This window comes from Oncorhynchus mykiss, chromosome 31 (assembly GCF_013265735.2).
Source record: "Oncorhynchus mykiss isolate Arlee chromosome 31, USDA_OmykA_1.1, whole genome shotgun sequence".
Classification (NCBI taxonomy): Eukaryota; Metazoa; Chordata; class Actinopteri; order Salmoniformes; family Salmonidae; genus Oncorhynchus; species Oncorhynchus mykiss.
Window position 1 is genome coordinate 40933727 of NC_050571.1, and position 21003 is coordinate 40954729.

The 21003-nt window shown below is 46.7% G+C and overlaps 1 protein-coding gene across 1 annotated transcript in view; it reads left to right on the forward strand.

Moving 5' to 3' along the window:
* Window positions 1-10590: 10590 nt before the first annotated feature.
* apln (apelin) overlaps window positions 10591-21003 on the forward strand; it is a 30984-nt gene continuing 20571 nt past the window's right edge. The window contains exon 1 of the mRNA XM_021584187.2: window positions 10591-11225. Within this exon, the coding sequence (XP_021439862.2) occupies window positions 10931-11225 (295 nt within the window). The 5' untranslated portion in view covers window positions 10591-10930. The remainder of the gene's footprint in view (window positions 11226-21003) is intronic.

Sequence of the window (21003 nt, forward strand, 5' to 3'; positions counted from 1 at the left end):
CTGTCAGCCGAGGGAGATTAAGTGTGAAAATGGACAAGACAAGCAAAGCAACAGCATCAGAAAAAAAAGAGAAAGAAGATAATACAGTTTTTTCACATACACTCCGGGAAAGAATATCTGAAGGGAGCGCTTTCGAGAAAACTGTGAGTGATGGTCGAGGAAGAGAGCCTCCCTTTTTGATGGGAAAGGGTACTTCTCAATACGAACAAAATCTGTGCGTATTTTAAAGTAACACTTATGGAAAGCATTCAAGGCTTATCTGAACTACACCCTCCCACAGTACGAAGTAGTGTCCTGACAGTGAACAAGCCTTGCAGGGCCAGATACTTCACTACCTAAACCTGCTCACTCAACTATGTTGACAGTAGTCAGAGTGATGACCCACTACCTAAACCTGCTCACTCAACTATGTCGGCAGTAGCTAGACTGATGACCCACTACCTATACCTGCTCACTCAACTACTGTATGTTGGAGATAGCCAGAGTGAGGGATAAGGAATGTGCTACCATGCTGGAGCCCTTGCCAGGCACACACAGGGCTGCATTCCCAGCAAATACAGCTGTTTCCGTGGATAGACTTCAACACAGTTTGCATCCTGGGGGATAACGTCATCCTCCCACCCTCTTCGACACCCTTCTGGAACAGGCAAGGGCTGTCAGGAGGCTGGGGTGGTGAGACAGATCTGGAACACTCTTCTCAGTGAGAGACCCCAGGGCCAAGGGATCCACACCCAATGACACAGAATACAGTATGAGCCACATGACCATGGGGGAACACGTCCACCCATGGGGCTGCCGTCTCACCCAATCATGCGCCGTTCTGCAGCCCCAGCCCTTGAGTTACAGTCAAGAGTCAGTTACATTTTTCTTGACCTAGGCTACATAATGACTGTCCATGTATTTTCTCAATTCATCAGTTGTAAACTGTAATTCAAGGTATAGTGAATTTGGGGGACACACCCTACACACTCCAGCCATGTTCCTCTTCAATGGTTTGTAACCAGCGGCTTATGCCACATGGGCAGGGTAAGGTTCTGAGCCACAGAACATCCCGAATGCCACTGCCTCATGTTACAGCTATCGGGTTCATGTTTCATTTCAGTTTTGGGTGGTGAGAGGTTGTGCGTTGTGTTGGCACGAGTGAAATTAAACATGAAACCGATAGCTGTAACATGAGGCAGTGGCATTCGGGATGCGCTGTGAGCCCAGATCCAAAACACCCTGGGCTTTAAGTGACAGCCTTGTCATTAGTTTCACTCTCACAACAACTGAGTGGTCCTCTAACGTCAGTGGTTAAGGAGATAGGCTGCCGTCTCATGTGTGTCAACATGGTCTTGGATTGTAAGTGTCTCGGAATGTCGCCCTCTCAAGGAATTGACTTATCAACATTAGTTTTCAGTTCCCCATAGTTTTCCGGATCGGCCTCATACTCTGATGAAATTGCTGAAATTGAAATTGCTAGCCTCCAGTTTGTGCTCATTCGATTTTAGATCCTTGTACTTTTTCTCCTCCAAGGATGAGTTTTTGGCTTTCTGTCAAAAAAACGTAGGACATTTAGCGAGCAGGCATTTCCGCATACCTCACAGCAAAACGACTCCACACAGAGTCTCTCAAGCTGGAAGTCGGTGATTGCATAATCTATTGGGAGGCTGGAATTCCCAGTACAGTAACCATAAATGTTTTTCTCATAATTGCTTTGGATGGTGGCCTGGAGCCTTTGAATTGAAGTATATTTTATAATAACATTTATGCACTTCAAATCAGATTTTGGGTGGTTGATTTCACTAAACATCAACAAATATCTGAATAATTGACCACTGTTCAATGTCCCAAATGTGTTAATATTGTCCACTTTTATCATGAGATCAGAACAGTCAAGTCTGAGGGGTCGGTGGGAAACGTTGTGTTATTAGATATTGCTACTAGTGCTGACATGGGGTTCAAGAAACTGTGAACACATGCCCACTTAGATTTATGATATGTGTTCGCTAATAGACAAAAATGATGTGAAACACAATTCCTGCCGAAAGTCTAGTTGCCACGTAACTGAGAAGGGTCATACACGCTGTTCTTTCACCAGAGAAGTCCATTTATCAAGTGCCACCGACGTGCCGAGCACACAAAGGACAACACATCCTTCGCTGGCTACGTTTCCCTGTTTCTGTCTCCTTCTCTGCTATTTAAAACTCTTTTGAACTCCACCGCAAAGGTTTCTATAAAACCTTAACAACTACTCACAAAAACAAAGAAACAACCCTATTCCTTCTTTGTGAGAAGGACGTGGACTTTATTAGAGAACTGATATGCGTCTTTAACTCTGAGGGAATAAGTCATTTAGGTCTAGTGTTTTCCTTTCTCTAGGGGCCCTTATCCTCCCTTTTCGACCAAACCCGAACACGCTTTTTCAACTGCTAGACTACAGTTCTTCAACAAATGCAGCTGCTTTATTTTTTATATTGAATTTAACTGCCATGCGGAAAATGCTCAGGTTTTTCCATCTGTGTTTCGTTGAGGTACAAAGTCAACTTTTCTTAATGGGTCCATGAGCCCGTGTTGAGAAATGCCTTGAAACTATGCTGCCCGGAGGCAGGTGAAGACCAGAGTGGCACAACGGCAAAAAATAAATGATTCATGATTGGGATATCTGAAGTCCCATGTTGGCCATGAAACATAGGTCATCAATGGAGTTGCCTTTATCATGCCCGTTTCTCTTTCAGTTGATAACAATACACAGCTGGGGGGGGGGGGGGGGGAGTGTCACAAGACCTCTTGGCTTTGACTTTATATGTGACAGAATATAAATGACTTTTATTGCACGCCATTATAGCAGAGAAAATGGTTCATTATGAATTGTGACTTGGGATATTATTCTTCCCAAATGTGAGCAAAGATCCTTATTTGAAGAAAAAGTGATAGCACATCAAGGACACATTTCACAAAGGCAATGAGAGGCAGAAAACGTTGGGTTCAAAACACTGCCCGGTCTGCTGTGGCAGAGACTTTTTTTATGTAGAGCCTGTTTATTTTCCACTGACTCAAGTCGAAGAGGAAAAGTTTCCCATTTCATCCTACTGCTCCTTCTACCTCACGCCAAACTCAGACGAGAATCTCTGACCATGACACAGGGGGCACTCAAAGAAGCACAATGGCAAACCATCAACAAGCGTCCAAGAGGAGGGCGGTTTCAGCAGAAAGGAGGTAGGAGGAAAAAAAGGGGACCTCTTTTTAAGTCGGCATGCCCCGTAAACAGCAGTCGCTAAACCCTTCTCTTTATTGACATTTCTCCCTCTCTCGGCTTTTGTTCACCTTGGCCTGATTGCATCAGCACCAGAATAACCTCTGAGGGAATGGCTGCAGTTTTCCCATGAAAGTCTCTCTGCATTTGCAAAGCATAGAAAAGAGAACTAATGATGAAATTTACAACACGACTCATTACAGCGGTAATGAGGACAGGAAAAGGATCATTTAAAAAAAAAGGGCCAAATCAGCTCACAATAACATGCTGGTTTTTAGAATTACTTTTTGAGTGATTTTAAGGCTGCCCACTGAGCGTAAACTGGTTGAATCCACGTTGTTTCCATGCCATTTCAACAACAATAATGTACTGTGATGACGAATCAACATGGAAATGGATTGGATTTACAAAAAGTCATAAAGCCATTCGGGAATTGTTGTCTTTTTTTCACTCAACTTTTAATCTAAATTTACATTTACATCTAATTTTTTTTGCTGATTTCCCCTTCGAATTGACGTTAGTTGACAACTCAGGGTTGAACTGAAATCTGTGCCCAGTGGGTGCTGTTCAACAGGTAATTCTGCCAGCCTTAGATTACCATCTTCTGGGACATGCTAGCCGAGTTTTATGCTCAGAACTGCGTTTATCCTTGAACTTCTCCGAACTTGTATCAGAAAGGAAGAAAAAAATGTAAACAGGAAAAACTTCCAATGAAAGGTTGAGTGTGTCGAGAGCGTAGAGAGACAGCAATCTTCAAGCTCTTATTAACTGATGGAGGCTTTGTGCACTTTCAAAAACCCATTCAGCAACACCTTACGCCTGTCTGCCTAGTCTTTCCTCCCCCATTCCTCTTATCTCTCATCTGTCAAGTCGCATCTCTCTGTCTCTCAATGTGTCAGAGAGACCAAGCCAGAGCACGCTCGGTCCCCCTCCCTCCAAACCCCCAGCACTTTAAATCCCGGGATCCATAAGAAACAAGCAGTCCGTTTCCAAACTGCGTGCCACTGCGCTCAACTGATAGAAATCCCGATAAGCACAACAATATTGGAGGGGGAAGAGAGCACTATCCGCTTTGGCTACTTCACACCAACCGTTTAATTTGTTTTGACTCCATTTGATCTCCTGCTACAATAAAGGAACTGTGGATGATCAACATATCTTCTCTCCAGAAAGAGACAGAAAATCCTCTAAGCATGAAGTGCACTTGAAGTGCATGGAGGCAGGTGAAAAGCTGGCAGCCTTTCACACTCCACGAGGACATACACCCATACCCACAAGTACAGCAAAGTCAGGAGTGAGGATCAAACTCTAAGCTTCCTGGCACCCTGATTTCTCTGGCACCCTGATCACTTCCACAGGGCATTGAACACTGCCACTGAGACACACAGTGCCGTAGGTGACGTCAGGAGCAGTGCTCCTCTTACCTGTAACCTGCAGAGAGAAGAAAACTCAGAAGATCTAAGGTTTGATTAGAGGCAATGCGAAATCATTCAAAAGCCAGCCTTTGTTTGTTCTTTTAAGATATCTACAGAGAATCTCCATCTGACAGGCTCATGAGGGCGTGGAGCAGTTCATATACATTCCCTTAGGGTTTGATCATGCCCCAGCTGCAGGATAGAGCAACACACGCACAGTACACGCATGCTCGTCGTCCAATGCTTACAGTATGCTTCTATGGTGTAAGTGCATAGGTAAAAGAGACTATTCCTGCAGGTGCAACATCACAGGAGACGAACTCTGGTCCCTTTACCAGAAATCAGCAGAGGCGGAAGTCACCGAGCATAAATATTATGATTTATTAAACTACCTGAACGGCTCATAGCGGTGCATTGCGGTGCACAGTTTCCCAGTGATCATTTCCGTTCCCTCTGTCGACGCGGCCCTAAACTGTCAATTCCCATATCGGACACTCAATTACTGCTCTGGGACTGGATAGCCTAGATTATGGAGACAGCAGCTGTGGAGTCACGCAACACTGGAGCAAATGGTCATAGGGGATAATTGTCCCAGGGCGGCTGAAAGTGTGTGTTCGAAATTGGGTAGTGAGGGGATATGTGAAACAAGCCCCATGTTACACCTCATGCGTGATGGGATGATTGGCAAATATTCCCATCTGTCAGTAGAAAAGCAAGAGTGTCCATTCATTATTTGGATGTTGGAAAAGAAGGCCATTATCTTGTGACATTTGCACCCGTCTGCTTCCTACGTCAACACTACTGAGGATGTTGTATGAATTTGTTACAATGGGAAGGGGAAGAGGAGGAAAAGGAAGACGAAAAAGATACGGATGGAGAGATGATATGTATTGTTGGGATTGCGGAATTGGTGGGAATACAGAAACGTTTGGGGACACGTTGAGTAACTGTGTGCGTGAAGTGTCTGTGATTACTCTTAAGGGCTTTGTATGTATTTGTTCATGACCCCCCCAGACTTACAAGATAAAACCCAGACATCTTGCCATATAGAGACAAAAACAGAGCATCTCACCCATTTTTCATTCAGTTCGCACAGCAGACTTAACCATTTCAAGACACCTCTGCCTGTTGCCTGTTGTTCCAAGAAACCCTTCATACTACTGCAGCAGTGCTACTGTATACTGAGGGTGACCTTATGGAAGAAATGGTACTGGGATTGTTCAGAGGCGAGGTGACTGAGTGAGAATCAAAGACAGGGCAGCAATTTTCTGCCAATCTTCCATCCAGGGCCTCGGGGAGCAGAGCACATTTCTCAGTTGAATTTCAGAGCCACCGATAATGTTACGATTAAAGGCAGAGAAGTTAATCCACCGGCCCTGTGATTCTTGACATTTGCGATATGAAGCACTGGGCCTGCCTGAGGGGAGTATCGCGCTTGTTTAAAGCATCTGTGAAGAAGTGGAGAGCGCTGGCTCGTCTCCCTCAGATCCCTTTCGTACGACACAGACTTAAACAAGTCTTAATGAAGATGTCACAGTTCCCCCTTCTCATTACTGATCACAAGAGAACCACATCTTACTTACTGTCTTACTAACAACTTTCATACAGTAGCAGGCTTTGTGCCTATGGTTGGTGAATGAGGCTCCACCTTACTCCGTCTCGATCTGTTCTCCATTTTACAGTAGGCTGATTATGACAGAGGCCTGGGGAGTAGTGCCGGATGGTCAGGTATTCTCACCTCTGCACAACAACAATACCAAAAACAACAACAATCCTCCGCTTCTGCTCATTCAATCATCGGGACAATTAAAACAAACATCCGCCCACTTAAGGTCAGACATCGTTTCGAGACAGGAGGTCTGCCATGGGCATATTCAGACTTTCAGATTCTTAATTTAGAGTCAGATCGTAAACAGGAAACACAATCTTGAATCAAGAAAATAATGCCGGAATTATTCCACATGGATCCGGGACCTAGTTGTAGCTGTACAATAAAGGGAACCTGTTGATTTTTCCACAGTAATGATGGATAGGAATGGGAAAACATGCTTTGGAGAGAAGCACCTATTTCCTCCACTCCTTCCGATTACACACGTCACTGGAATTATGGAATACAAGTTTAACTATTAATAATACAAGTTAACAATCAGGAAAGCCTTGTCATTTACAGACCACAAGGGCATCACCAGTGTCGTCATTGCTGACCAAATCCAGGCATAGATGGAATTCTTTTTATCAGACGGGTTTCCTGTTAACTTCCAAGTGCTTCCTGTGTCAGGGCAGATGTGGTTGTGTTGCGGTTCTGTGACTCCACTGATCCCCACTGGTCCATCAGGAAGACCTCCACTGGCCCATTAGGAAGACCGTTACTCACGTCGCCACAACAGACCGCGTCCTAAGACTGCATGTTCGACATTATAAGCTTTTCTTTAACGCAAACATAATTAGAGATAATACGATGCAAATGTTTTTGATCTTTATTGGCAAGTTTGTGTCGACTCATACATTCCTATCTTAATAACTCGGGGCGTTTTTAACGGTTTGTAAATCCACAAGCAGTCAATTTCCGCAGCCAGATGCACCTGGAACCCCGCAAGTATACACCAGCTCACTCAATATAAACAGACAAATTCCTACTGATATTCGATAGTAAATTTTTTTTTTTTAAAAGCCTCTTAATACAGTCATCCCAAAAGGCATAGAAATGAGTCCTAAAACACGGAACATGTAAAAAAAAATTGGAGTATGATGGAATGTGGGAATTATACGCCCAACCCCAGACTGAGCAGGGACTATGCTATTTCCCAAAATGTCAGTCATTGTGCAACTTCTGGGACACAGGGGCTTCAAGAGACAAAGGCTGGGCTATGTGAGGTTTAGGGTGGGGCCTTGGGGGGCCGTTCTCAGGTCTCTACAGCAGTAAAGTCCCTTTTTTTGTGACAGCACATATAAAAGGTATCGGGGTTGTGACCAAGGGAACACCATCCATCATGTGTCACTGTTCCCCTTTAGTGACTCTCTAGCGCTGTAGGCCAGCCTCAGTTAGCTTACGAGAACCACCATATATCAACTTACATATTATGGCAAACACGGTTTGTGTTTGAAGGATTAAAAGGTAAAATAATGAGCTACGGTTTCCAATTTATGAAATATTTTCTGTGTAGTGTGAACCATTTCCCTGTTCGAACGCTAACATTTATTGTTCAGTCATATTTTGACTGCAGCGTCTGTATTCTGGGTGGACCTAAGCAAACCTGCAAAACCAATGTGAAGGGTTGGGTAAGGGTGAAATTCTGTAGATATTTCTGATCAGAACAAATACGTTTTTACCCCAAAAAAACATCCATATCCTTTTTGGAAATAAACCAGCTGTATTTGTATTTATTATGGATCCTCATTAGCTGGTGCCAAGGAGGCAGGTACTGTTCCTGGGTTCCAGCAAAATGAAGGCAATTATACAATTTAAAAAACATTACAAGAAAATCACAACAGATTTCACAACACATTACGTGAGTGACCTCAGGCCCCTAATCTACTACCACATATTGTATCTATAACACAAATCCACGTGTACGTGTGTGTATAGTGCGTATGTTATCGTGTGTGTATGTCAAGGGTGGCAGGCAAGCCTGGAGGAGTCGGCCGATTCCAGGACCGAGGAGTGGACAGTGTCAGGAACAAACATCCAGTTATCTGGGCCCCCCCGTGGGGGTGGGAAGGATGGTCTCGGGGCCCGAGGGTGTAGCCGCGGGGCTATAGCGGTGTGACAGCGCATCCGGCTTGATATTCTTGGATCCCGGTCGGTAGGGAGGGAGAAGTTAAACTGGGTGAAAAGCAGGGCCCACCTAGGTTTCCTGGAATTGAGACACTTGTCAGGTGCGCAGATATTCCAGGTTCTTGTGATCCGTCCACACAATGAACGAATGTTCCGCCCCCTCCAACCAGTGTCTCCACTCCTCCAACTCCGTTCTTCACCGCGAGAAGATCACGATTTCCCACATCGGAATTCCTCTCCGTGGCGTTCAGGCGATGAGAGAAGAAGGCGCAGGGATGTAACTTGAAGTCCAGGGCAAAACAGGATGGGACAGCCGCCACTCTGAGGGCTGGCAGTCTTCCACACGTACCTCTTCCGTATCTGCACCAGGTGGTAAGCGTTCCACAGGTCCAACTTGGAGAAAACGGTGGCCCCCTGGAGCGGCTCGAAGGCCGAGGCGATGAGTGGTAGCGGGTAGCGGTTCTTCACTGTAATGTCATTGAGGTCCGGTAATCGATGCACAGGCACAGAGTTTTGTCCTTCTTCTCCACAAAGAAGAACCCTGTGCCGGCAGGGGAGGCAGAAGGACAGATACACCCTGCAGTCAAGGCTCAGGAGAAGACCCAGATGCAGGCCGTTTCGAAGTAACAAAAGTTTATTTCCAAAACAGTGGAGCAGGCAAAGAACAGGTAAAGGGCAGGCAGAGGTCAGTAGTCCAGAGCAGAGTCCGAAAGGTACAGAACGTCAGGCAGGCTCAGGGTCAGGCAGAGTTCAGTAGTCCAGAGCAGAGTCTGAAAGGTACAGAACGTCAGGCAGGCTCAGGGTCAGGCAGAGGTCAGTAGTCCAGAGCAGAGTCTGAAAGGTACAGAACGGCAGGCAGGCTCAGGGTCAGGCAAAGGTCAGTAGCCCAGAGCAGAGTCCGAAAGGTACAGAACGGCAGGCAGGCTCAGGGTCAAGGCAGGCAGAGGTCAGTAATCCAGGGTGGTGTGACAAGGGACAGAACGACAGGCAGGGTCATGGCAGGCAGAATGGTCAAAAACCAGGTAAGCTCGAAAACAGGAACTAGAGACAGAAAGGAGCACGGGGGGAAAAAACGCTGTTAGGCTACAAAACAAAATGAACTGGCAACAAACAAACAGAGAACACAGGTATAAATACACTTGGTATAATGAGGAAGATGGGTGACCCCTGGAGGGGGGGTGGAGACAAGCACAAAGGCAGGTGAATACAGATCATGGTGTGACAGTGTATGCATGTGTCTGTGCCTATGTTTGTGTTGCTTCACAGTCCCCATAGTTCCTTAAGGTGCATTGTTATTATTTTTTGTAATTTTTTTTAATCTAATTTTACTGCTTGCATGAGTTACTTGATGTGGGAAAAGAAGTTCCATGTAGTCATGGCTCCATGTAGTACTGTGTGCCTCCCATAGTCTGTCCTGGACTTGGGGACTGTGAAGAGACCTCTGGTGGCATGTCTTGTGGGGTACTTATTGCTCCAATGGCGATAGTGAAACAGGTTGCATTCAACATGATGTGACAAACTATTCCTCTTATCTATGGACAAAGCTGATAAGACTACTTGTTACAGTTGTCGTGGTCGCCCGGATAGTTCTCACAATTCGGTACCAGAAATGCAACCTTTCCTCTTTACACGTCTAATAAACAAATGGGGGAGAAAAAAACAAGTGCATTTATTTCAGAGCCTTTACAGGGAGGGTAGCTTTCTGACTGCTTTGTTCACCAAAGAATGAAGCATTGGAAACGAAACCAGACAAATTACTCAGAGTCAGTGAAACAAACAACTCGGGAGATTGGATCAAGCCAATGAGTCTGCTAAGTTTTTCCTAAGGGTACTCCTCCCAATGTTGCGGACACTGACTTGAAATAACGCAAAACATTTCAATGCCATGCCCTTAGTCTCTAAGGACTGGAGTTTTAGACAGAGAATAGTAGAAGGGAGCTACATTCAAAGACTACTTTATCATCAAGAGCATGTGGTTGGTTATTATGATAAACCTTGACACCCCCCACCACTCCTCCTTCCCTACCCCCGCCTGCCTTTCCTTCCCTCTATGTCTTTAGTGGGAGGGTCGATGTGTGTGTGTGTGGGGGGCACCATTGTGGGTGGGGTGGCCCCCTTCTCCAGGACCCACAGAGTCAATGATACATAAGCCACATGACCGACTGGGCTCCTGTTATCCAAGGCAAACAGAGGACTTGCACACACATACAGCCAGACAGACCTGCTTCAAACTGCAAGCTGACTCCCAGCACATTCACAGCTCCACTGAACTTGGCACAGGCTGCCGTGTTCCCTGAGAAGGAGAAAAAAAAAGCTGCACACCTCCGTGGGAGAGCTCAGATAAAGACGTGCCTTCAGTCTTGGAGTGGCGTTGTCACACACTGATATACAAATACGCATTTAGACACACACACATACAGAAATACACACGCACCAGGCAGGCAGGCAGCCAGACACACACACACACACTCCCAGGCACACAAACACACGCACACACCAGGGTGCATGCAGAGGCACGCGCACACTCACTCTTACACACACACAGAGAGAGAAGCAAACAGTCTTGCTCTCTCCCTCTCTCTCTCTCTCTCTCTCTCTCTCTCTCCCTCTCCCTCTCTCTCCCTTGCTCGCTCAGTCGCTCTCTCTGCCTCTCTCCCTCCCTCCCATCCACACACACACACCACTACAGTATATCAGCTAGCGACTACCGGAGAGCCAGAGGGGAGTGCAGAAATGAATGTGAAGATCCTGACGCTGGTGATTGTGCTCTTGGTGTCTCTGCTGTGTTCTGCCAGTGCTGGTGAGTACAGGGCTCGCTCGGGCTTCTGCCTGTAGCCTCCCTATGCTTTCTATTTTCTCCCTCTATATCGGCCCTGAGGCTCGGATAAGGCAGCTGTAGTTGATCAGTTACCCAGTGTGATTAGCCTTGTGTGCCACTGAAAGGGAAGGAATATCAGTTCAGCACCTGACTGTGTACAGTACTGCAGTGCAGTGGTTTCCATGTTATTGTTGCCGGGCTGTATTTTGTATGGAAGTTTATAAGGTCATATGCTTTCACTTGATTCAGCTTGAGGGACAGCAGAGATTGTGGCTTATATGAAATATTTAGGAGCTTTTATTGATGGCCATTGCTGTCTATGCTGAGTGCTGTGGCTGAGTGTTGTCAAGGCTGTATTGCCAAATGACTGTTGTGACTGTTATGAAACGGACAGTGGACATGGCATGGCACATGTACTGCAAAGGTAGTGTGGGGAAATAAATCAACCATAGCTGGTAGAGGCATAACTGGTTGTACAAATGTAATTTCACCTGATCTAATGCATTTATAATGTATCAGTGTATTGCTATAACTACATTGTAGCTCATGCCTGTTCTCATGGTAATCCAATGCTCTGATTCATTTGGTGTGCTGCTGATGAGGATTGTATTTAGAATGTCTATGGGGGAGGCACATAATCCTAGATGCATGGTTGGATGGACTCTTGAGGAGCTCAATTTGTGCTCCTTTGTCACAGTACATTTCCGTAAGGTGCTGCCGCAGCTCTATGAGCCATTGTGTTGGACTCGAGTGTGAAATGAGAATCTCTGTGCGTGCAAATTACGACAAGCCACAACGAACGTGGAGAATAGTATCTGGAGGTATTTATCAGTGGTGGGTCATGGGAGTAGGAGCCTTGAGTGATGTGGGAGGTGTGAGGGGGGGGCTGACCATTGGCCAACCTGCAGATGTGGTGCAGGTAACTGTGGAGTGTGAAAACACAACAGTGGGTCTTGTGTCAATGCTTCTAGCTACCTCTCTGAGGATTGACATCTATCTATGAACCACTGCTGGTCGGCATGTGCGTGTACATAATTGTGCATCTGTGTATATCTACTTGTATTATGTGCCTGACTGTACATGCATCTGCGAGGTATACTGGCCACACTTGGCGTATAAAACGGCAAGGTGCAGCAGTGAGAGCTCATGTCTCCCATGCTTCCGAGCGTTGCATTCATGACGGTGTGACGTGCTATTTTTGGTCTCGGCCACACGAGTAAATGGGAAGCAATTATCCTGCATTACGGTCAGTGTCGTCTTTCACAGCCCCTGCGTGTGCCTGACCATGTTCCACGCCCGAGAGCTCACCACCGCGCTACATGTCCCCTTCCCTGTGCTCTGATGACGGAGGAAAAGAAGCTGTGCGAGCTCAAAAATGCTTTTTCAAATGATTCTACGTCTTTCAGGACATGCTGCCTATATCTGCTCTTTCTCCTTGCCTGTTTCCCTGGCTGGTACTGTAGAATTGTCTACATTGAGAGGGAGAAAGGGAGGCTACTGTATAGCAGCGTTAGTGGGTGTGGGGAGAGATGGATGCTGCTAGTTGGAGCTGGAGTCTGTGTCTGTGCCTGTGCAGCACCAGCCTCAGCTACATGCGCTGTGCTGTCGCGGGAAGGTGTCGGCAGAAGGCTCTGTGTGTAGGAAGTGGGTGTGAAGCCTTTCATCTTGAGACAAATGCTTTTCCAGTTCACCAGGAGTTTTCCCGGGTTATCTGTTTTCAGGCGTGTGCGTGTGTAGGCTGAAACAATGGCATGGTCAGGCAGAGAAAGGGTGTGTGTGTGTGTGTGTGTGTGTGTGTGTGTGTGTGTGTGTGTGTGTGTGTGTGTGTGTGTGTGTGTGTGTGTATGTGCCTGCTTGTGTGTCTGTGTGTGTGTGTTTGGCAGTCAGAGCTCATGGTGCAACAGGCGACAGAACCTCAATCTAACACTCCCCTCCAGCAGTTCTTCAGTGTCACCGAGTAGATTCAGTAGCACTACAGTGGCCTTGCTGGTTCTATATCACCATCCCTGAACAGCATACCGTACCTCAATTACCCATCTTCAAAAAGGCACACTCTACCTTGAGAGCAAGAGAGAGCAGGCAAAGCCTCAGATGTGGTATTCATAATTCATTCTGAAGGCGATCACTTGTCTTCCTCCCCCTCTAACTCTTAAGGGCTGGTATGTAAACAATCCGTATTGTGGAAACAGTCTGGCCTCTCAGGCCTGTCAGCCGAGATATCAAAACCCCATCTTTCACAGGCACGGAAACACCTCCGCCCAAATCCCTAAATGCAGAGAGTTGCACAGGAGGAAAACAACAGATGCTGACACACACACACCACACACACCACACACACACACACACACACACACACACACACATTACACACACACACACACACACACACACACACACACACACACACACACACACACACACACACACACACAAAAGGCACAATGCTTCTGAGGTGTGTGATGTTAGAGGCCTGATTGACTCCCGGTTGACACCCAGGCACATTTGAACAGGTGAGGTGGTTGTTGGTTTTGTGAGGTGGGCATGATAGGAGGGCTCTTCTTACTGGAATTATATATAGGAGACATCATCTGCATTCGAGTAGGGAGGCAATTTCACATGAGCTTTTATTCCGTGTTAAACGTTGATGTATTGTCGGTTCTCCGGATTCGGCACCAGCATAGTCCCGACTCAGCTGTACCTGTGGTGCTTTCTAAGGTCAGAGAGAGCCACAGAGAGGCCCGGAGAAAATAAATACAGGCCCTCATTAAGGCACCTACATCCACACAATGTTTCTTTTCAACAATAAAAAATAAAAAAGGGGAAAAGGGAGGCGGCGAGGAAAAGCCAGGATATTTGGCGAAACAACATCAATGGGACCTATGCTAACAGTACCCAGGAAGCCTTAAATCATAATCCCAGCTCCTTCACACTGGCTCTGGTAATGTAAAGAGTTTTTTGTGTGTCCGCTGTTGCTGCAGTGATTATATGGGCCGTAGAGAGAACAAAAACAGGCAAACTTTTCCAGATGTCCTGCAATAACATAATAATGGTGGGCAAAACATTTGCCACAGAGTAGGCGCAGTAGTTAGGTTATTAGGGGATTATGGGGAGTCATTCAGAGGGTCTATCTTAGTTGGGCGAGTGAGTGGCAGCTGGGTTTGTCTTGTTCTCTCCCACACACACACACAGATACACATGCAGAATAACACATTGTGAATAACCTGGATTTCCTCTCTACGCAACGCTGGCAGAGAATCAGAGCCAAGCCATCAGTTTCAAGATAGGACAACTAGTCTGAGAGACACGACACAGACACTCACGGCTCTGTCTCTTTACAGAGGCAACCAGACATGCGCAATAGACAGCGAGAATGTTTTGACCACTGGCTACAGTATGGTGCATGGTGACAATCCTGAATGGACACATCATGTAGGCCTAGTTTCATTCTTTCACCCCCAAATCAGGAAGAGCAAATTATTTTATCAGCAACCTCTACTAACTACTAACTACTTGTTGCCCTCGCCACTTGCCTGCCATGTAAATGAATGACAAACATGGAGAAACCAAAATAAAGTCCTAAATCCCTAGTAAATCCCTACTGTATTGAAAAAACAGTCGGGTCTTGTTGACTTCAATAATAAAGTCTTGGGATTTTATTCATGTTTTTGCGATAAGCCACTTCATACTGTACATTGGTATAACTCCCACTCGCCGTGGACTTCATATAAACCGTCCACAATTGCGTTAGAGGAGAGGGAAGAGATTTGTGGGGGGGGGGGGGGGGGGGGGGGGGGGGGGGGGGAATCATAAGTCAATTGGTAGGCTCCAAGAAGTTAGCATATGCGACTGCTGAGGCGCTGTATTGTAATTCAGAAATCCTTTGAATGAATAAATCAACTCACTTAGAACTTCGGTCAGAGGTGTAGGCCTATGCATAAGGAGAAAGACACAGGGAGCGAAAAAAAAAGAAGAAAAAAAGAAAGGGAAGACAGAGAGAGAGAGCGGCCATCTTGGAGCACAAGGGTCGTTTAAGCTTTCAGTGGCGAGGGGAGCGCCATGCACGACACTGAAATATTAAAAAGCCTCTAAAAACTTCACAGCTGGTGGTCTCACTTGCCTTCCCAAATTGTTGCAGGTGGACGAGCAAGAGCAATAAAAGGTGGCATGCAACGGTAGTAAAACAATTAGTCTCGAAACGGCTCTCTGCCTCTGCCTGACCCTGAATCCATTATGTGGCCCTAGCTGTTCCGGAGTCGGGCCTTAGTCTGTCTCCCTCATATGAGAGCTATGAGAATGCTGCCCTGGGGCAGATGGTTGGGGTTACCCACCATGCTAGCCAGGCCTCTTCTAAGCACCACCAGATCCCTATCCCCAGGCCCAGGTTACTCCCATTCTCGCACCCAATAGCTTAATCAAAGCCAGATATTTTTCAAAAGCTGCGCTAGTTCCACCAGGGGCTCAATATTAACGTGATTTATGACTCCCTGTTCAAACATTAAGTGTTACATTTAAAGTGGGTGTCAATTGGGATACGATCGGAGTGGACATTTTTATTAACAGCACACCAAAAACCACTGAATAAATATTCTGGAGACGTTGGAATGAATGAATGGAGCCTTAATTACCTACGCGGTCAATTTACACAAAACATGGAATGGGAAAATATTACACTTGAACAGTGGTGGTCACAGGTATCATTTCCCATCATTTCTTGTGGCCAAACACTGTTTTGTTTCATCTCGTTCTTTCATGACAGATATCCATAATTCAATGCTTGGAAAACACAGGAGCAGCTAGACATCACTTTAGAATGAGGTGAAACAGAAAGAGAGTGGAATGAAAATATAACGAAAGGCAACTTTGTTTCCCTATTAATGCTAAAACCACGTACAGCACACTCAATATGGACACAGTCCGTTTACCTGGTCCAAGGCAAGACACAGCTGGCACTTGTTAGGGACTGTTATTGATAAGGAGGACTGGGGAGATTCATGCAAACTCCGAAGTCGTGGATCATGCATTGGGGACGATGGGCCGTGCAAAGCGGGCTTCGCAGAGCTTGGGAACACTTACCAGTGTTCTTAGTCTTACCTCCCAGGCCCTAGGCCACAGGATATCCTTATTTCGGCTATGCCTCTTTATTCTCTCAAAGACACGCATACTAAGTCAAGGTGGTGGAGGTGTACCTCCTTTCTCTCCCCACCCCTCCCGATTTAAATGAAACGCATGGAACTAGAAACCATCAGATCACTTTTCCTTCCTATACCCAAGTGGGCTACGCGGGGAATCATTCATTTATGAAACAATACATTATTCACGGCGGGAGGAAGTTGCCATTGTGCGTAGTTTGTTTATCTAATGGTATTTGACTATTTCACGCATGCAGAAGAGAGAGAGAGAGAGAGAGAGAGAGAGAGAGCTCCATCGTGAGTCAACCAGCCTGTGACTGATAGGTGGAATCTCTCAATATGTTTCCTAATGGCCATATTTGGAGTAGGGCTGGACCTCCCAAAGTGCCTCTTTCTCGATCTCATTTACTGATGAGGAGAGAGAACGGTTCCCTCCTTTCTTTGCTGGCCCCTGACCATGAACAGATGTTTGTGAAAGAGGAAAACAAGAAGTGGGATACATAACCGTATGTCTCGATCAGGCAGAACGTTTAGTCAAGTAGCGGCGGAACATCTCAACATCTCAACGGGGCGGCAGGGTAGCCTAGTGGTTAGAGCGTTGGACTAGTAACTGGAAGGTTGCAAGTTCAAACCCCTGAGCTGACAAGGTATAAATCTGTAGTTCCGCCCCTGAACAGGTAGTTAGTTAACCCACTGTTCCTAGGCTGTCATTGAAAATAAGAATGTGTTCTTAACTGGATAAATAAAGAAAAAAGAAAAAATGCTTCAGGACAAACACGCACAGGTTAGCATGTGCAGTGTATTTGTCAACGAAATGCTGTAAGAAGCTTATATATTCAAGTTTTAATTGACCCAAGGGACAGGGACTGCTATACCACAGTTTGTATATAAAACCCTTTTAGAAAAGCCTTACCCCTTGACTCGAACGTTCACAGTAATATTGCTATAAATGCAGGTGGCATAAATCCTGCTACTACTAGGATGTCTGCCAGTCGGGTAAGAGTAGCTGACTAGGCTGTTCACCTATGTGTGCGTTTGCTGTTTTACCTAACCATGTCTGACGTCAAAATGCCCTCATTAGCTGAGAAACAGCCTCATGCAATGTTGATGCTATGTTCCTTTAAATCCTACCCTATGGGAGAGGCACTGATCCCTAAAGTAGCAGAACTGCAGTGAACTGCAGTCTCACATACACACACACACACACACCTCCTCTATAACATGGGAGAGGGCACGTCAGTTCACAGCAGGGGGGCAGTGATGACACAAGAGAGGGGAGGGGCGAGAGCTGGTGCTTCACATTTGATTAGCGTGCCCATGGAAACGGGCGGTTGGAGGATCTCTCTGCCCTTGCCTTGCTGTTTCTGGAGATTAAAGCTACACCCACCTCACCTCCTCGCTGATTAGTCTACATACCGACCGATGTGCTGGGCCTCGGCCCGCTACTGCTTACTGGAATATCCAGGTCTAAATCGCCATTCGCCTACTGCTACCTCCAGTTCCTACTCGGGGTGTTAAATCCTCTCTCAGACAGCAGGCTGCTACCGAGTTCAGGGAGAAATCTCTCTTCAAATGCTATGCGTGATCGGCTCTCCGATTTTGCCTTGTATTTAAAAGGCCCTAAAATGCCGTAAACTCCTCGCCATAGATTCACACCAATCCACAGAGTTGGATGGTGGATGAATGAAAGCAGCCAGGAGATCCAGTGGTGGACTCCATTGCTTCAGTAGTTGGTGCCTTCAGCATCGCTGGTGCCGCCCGAGGCCCTTTGAACACGCAGAGCTCTGACCATAGCTACCAGAGCAGGCTGCCCCGTCTCGCACCTCATCACGAAGCACTCTCACTAATTTGGGAGCATGTGCAGTTCACTCAGAGGGCTGCAACCTCACAGCCGACCTAGGGGGTAAGGTGGGGCACAAAGGGACATCTGCTGAAACAGAGCGGTCTGCGAAATTTGTTTAAAAAAAAATCTGAGCCCTCAACTTCAGTGAGTGACAGTTAGCAGAGTTTATAACGGGGGTTAAGTTAGAGCTGGGAACGTGCAGCGGGCGCTACGTTTAATGCACTTTCGTTTCCTCTGGGGAGTGGTTAGGGACAAAGCCAGCCTTCATTTCACCCCCACAAACCCATTATTATCACAGACGAGCACCACAATGCTACATATCAAACAGGGAACAGTGGAACACACTGCTTGGAACCCTCTGCTCGCCATGAAAGCAAAAGGCTGACACACACACATACAGGGCCCAAGCCCCTCTCGCCCAGGGGAAAGGGTTGAACAAAATAAGCTGCCCAGTCAGGTTAATTATGCGCTGAAATTTGCAAACTGGGAAACCTGATCCATTTCAACTGACAATGTCATTCTTTTTGCTCCCCGAGTGCCTTTCACAGTGGCTGCCATGGTAACGTGGGTCTGAAAGTCCGCTAGGGAATGGCACCAGTTTCTGCCAAGGCCCAGAGTTACTGGTAGGCATGCGATTAGCAGCACACTGACAGACTCCGGCTTCAACGGGCAGAACATTTCCAAATGGGGGTTCTGAATGCTGAACAGGGCAGGGGTGTCTGCTCCTTCCACTGCGTTTCCACATCTGAGGTAGTGGTAGATGTAAAGGCGAAAGCAAATCCACCACCATACTTCAGCAGCATCAGCAGAAGCTCTGCTCATGCTAGGGCCAAAAGAGCGAAGCTAGGAAAATGGGTTGGCTTGTACTGCATGCAATTGCCTGATTAACGTGTCTCATTTGTGCCTAAACATTCTTGATCCCCCTCATATACCCCTGGAGGGTGTGGGGTGTGTCTGTGTGTGTCTGGGTCTGTGGGAGTTCTAAACACACAGGGTATCACTGTCCGTGCCTTATTTTAGTGAATGAAGGAAGCATGTGATGGAGACAGTGTGGGCTCGCTCCTCTTACCGTACGTCACACTAATAACCATAGCTACACTCACTAGGGTATCTATTCTTACTCTCACGTAAACACATCCCTAGCAGTGTTCCCCATAAGGATCCCCCAGGCAAATGCACGGAATTAGGTGCAAAGCAAACTGTCTCAGTGTTCTGTATGTCTAAAATGCTGCAGATGGTGTTAATGGTATGACATACGCATAATAAAGTGCCATCGTACCATTCACCGAAGATGGCTCTTCCCTCGGCTAAGTGGACTACCATGAAGCAGTGTCTTTTCTGCAGGGGTTATTACTTCCACGGAAAAGGGACATGCTGTACTGTAGGCTGCACTGATCCATGGTCCTCTGGCTCAGTGGGTTTTGAACAGAAAATGCATCTCTGTCTGAATCAATGGAGCTCATTATCACGTCCCCGTCACCTGTGACATGAGGCACTTTAGCCGTTGCCAGCATCAAACATGAGCCAGACGACGCCCCATGGTAGATGTGGCATCAAACGGCGGGGCACTGGGCTAGGCACTGGAGCCAGTGTTTTACCAAGCGAGGCTGCTGGTTCTCTGCTTTTCTGTTCTTTCCTGTTCTCTCCTCCACCTTCTGGTCCCTCCCCTTCTCATCTCTTCTGTTCTCCTCTCCTCTTTCTTCCACTCTCTTCTCGCCTGTTCTCTCATGTCCTCCACCCTCATCTCTCGCCATGGTTACTGCAGAGCAGAGCCCGGTTCCAGTCCGATGCTCTCGTTTCCACTCTATGGCAGCTGCTTGTTTACACATCAAGGGCCTCTCAGGCTGCCTCATCCTCTGCTTCCATGGAAGGATGGAACGGAGAGAGCAAGATGTAGGGTGTGGAGGAGCAGGAGGAAGGCGGGATGGAGGGACAGATGAAGAAAGAGAGAAAACAGAGCAAGAGGGATTGTTTTCCAATTGCTCTGTGACCCGTGAAAGATAATCGATGAGACGGTGCACTGATTCATAATCAGTTTAGCTGAGCAATGAGCAAAGGCTAGTCCAGTTAAGAAACAGATGAGATTAGTTGAAACGATGTATTCATTCGCTTTTACGCACAGAAAATGAAACACTGCAAGGATTCAATTTCAGTGCGACATGCTTGAGGAGCCTTGTTGATTCTGTATCCCATCCATAAATAACCAGTTCTGCCTTCTCACCTGTTGCTGGTTTACTCATGGACCTGGAAAGAGAACAAATCTCATATTTCCTGGCGACAGAGTTAAGTCTAAAGCCATTGGTAAATGTACAAGTCCAGAGATATGTTATGTGGGCCGCTTGGCATCCTACACAATCAGCTTTTCTCTACAAAAGAAACAGTGCTCCTCATTCTCCATCCCCTGTGCGCTTCCTCCATCGGCGTGCCACGTCTCAGCAATGTGATATCCAATTTGCCCATGCGGCTATCGATCGTTAGACTTGGCACCAGACAGCAGGCATCCATTTCTCCCTACTACTCCCCTCTCTCTCTGACAGAACGACAAGCGCTGGGAGACGTACAACTCGGCCCGGTTGACAGGGATGCAAGGGCATTGACAGGGAAGGGCTGTCAGAAACGCTGTGTATCGGCCGGTTCTGAAATGAGATCGAGAAAGTGAAAAAGGCAACGTAATGGATGGCACCTGAGGAGTGTGGTGAAACAAAGGAAGGGGAATTAGATAGCAGCCGACTGGTGATGTATCATTAAAGCCTGGACGCAGGCCAGCTTGTGACACAGCTCTGCTTCT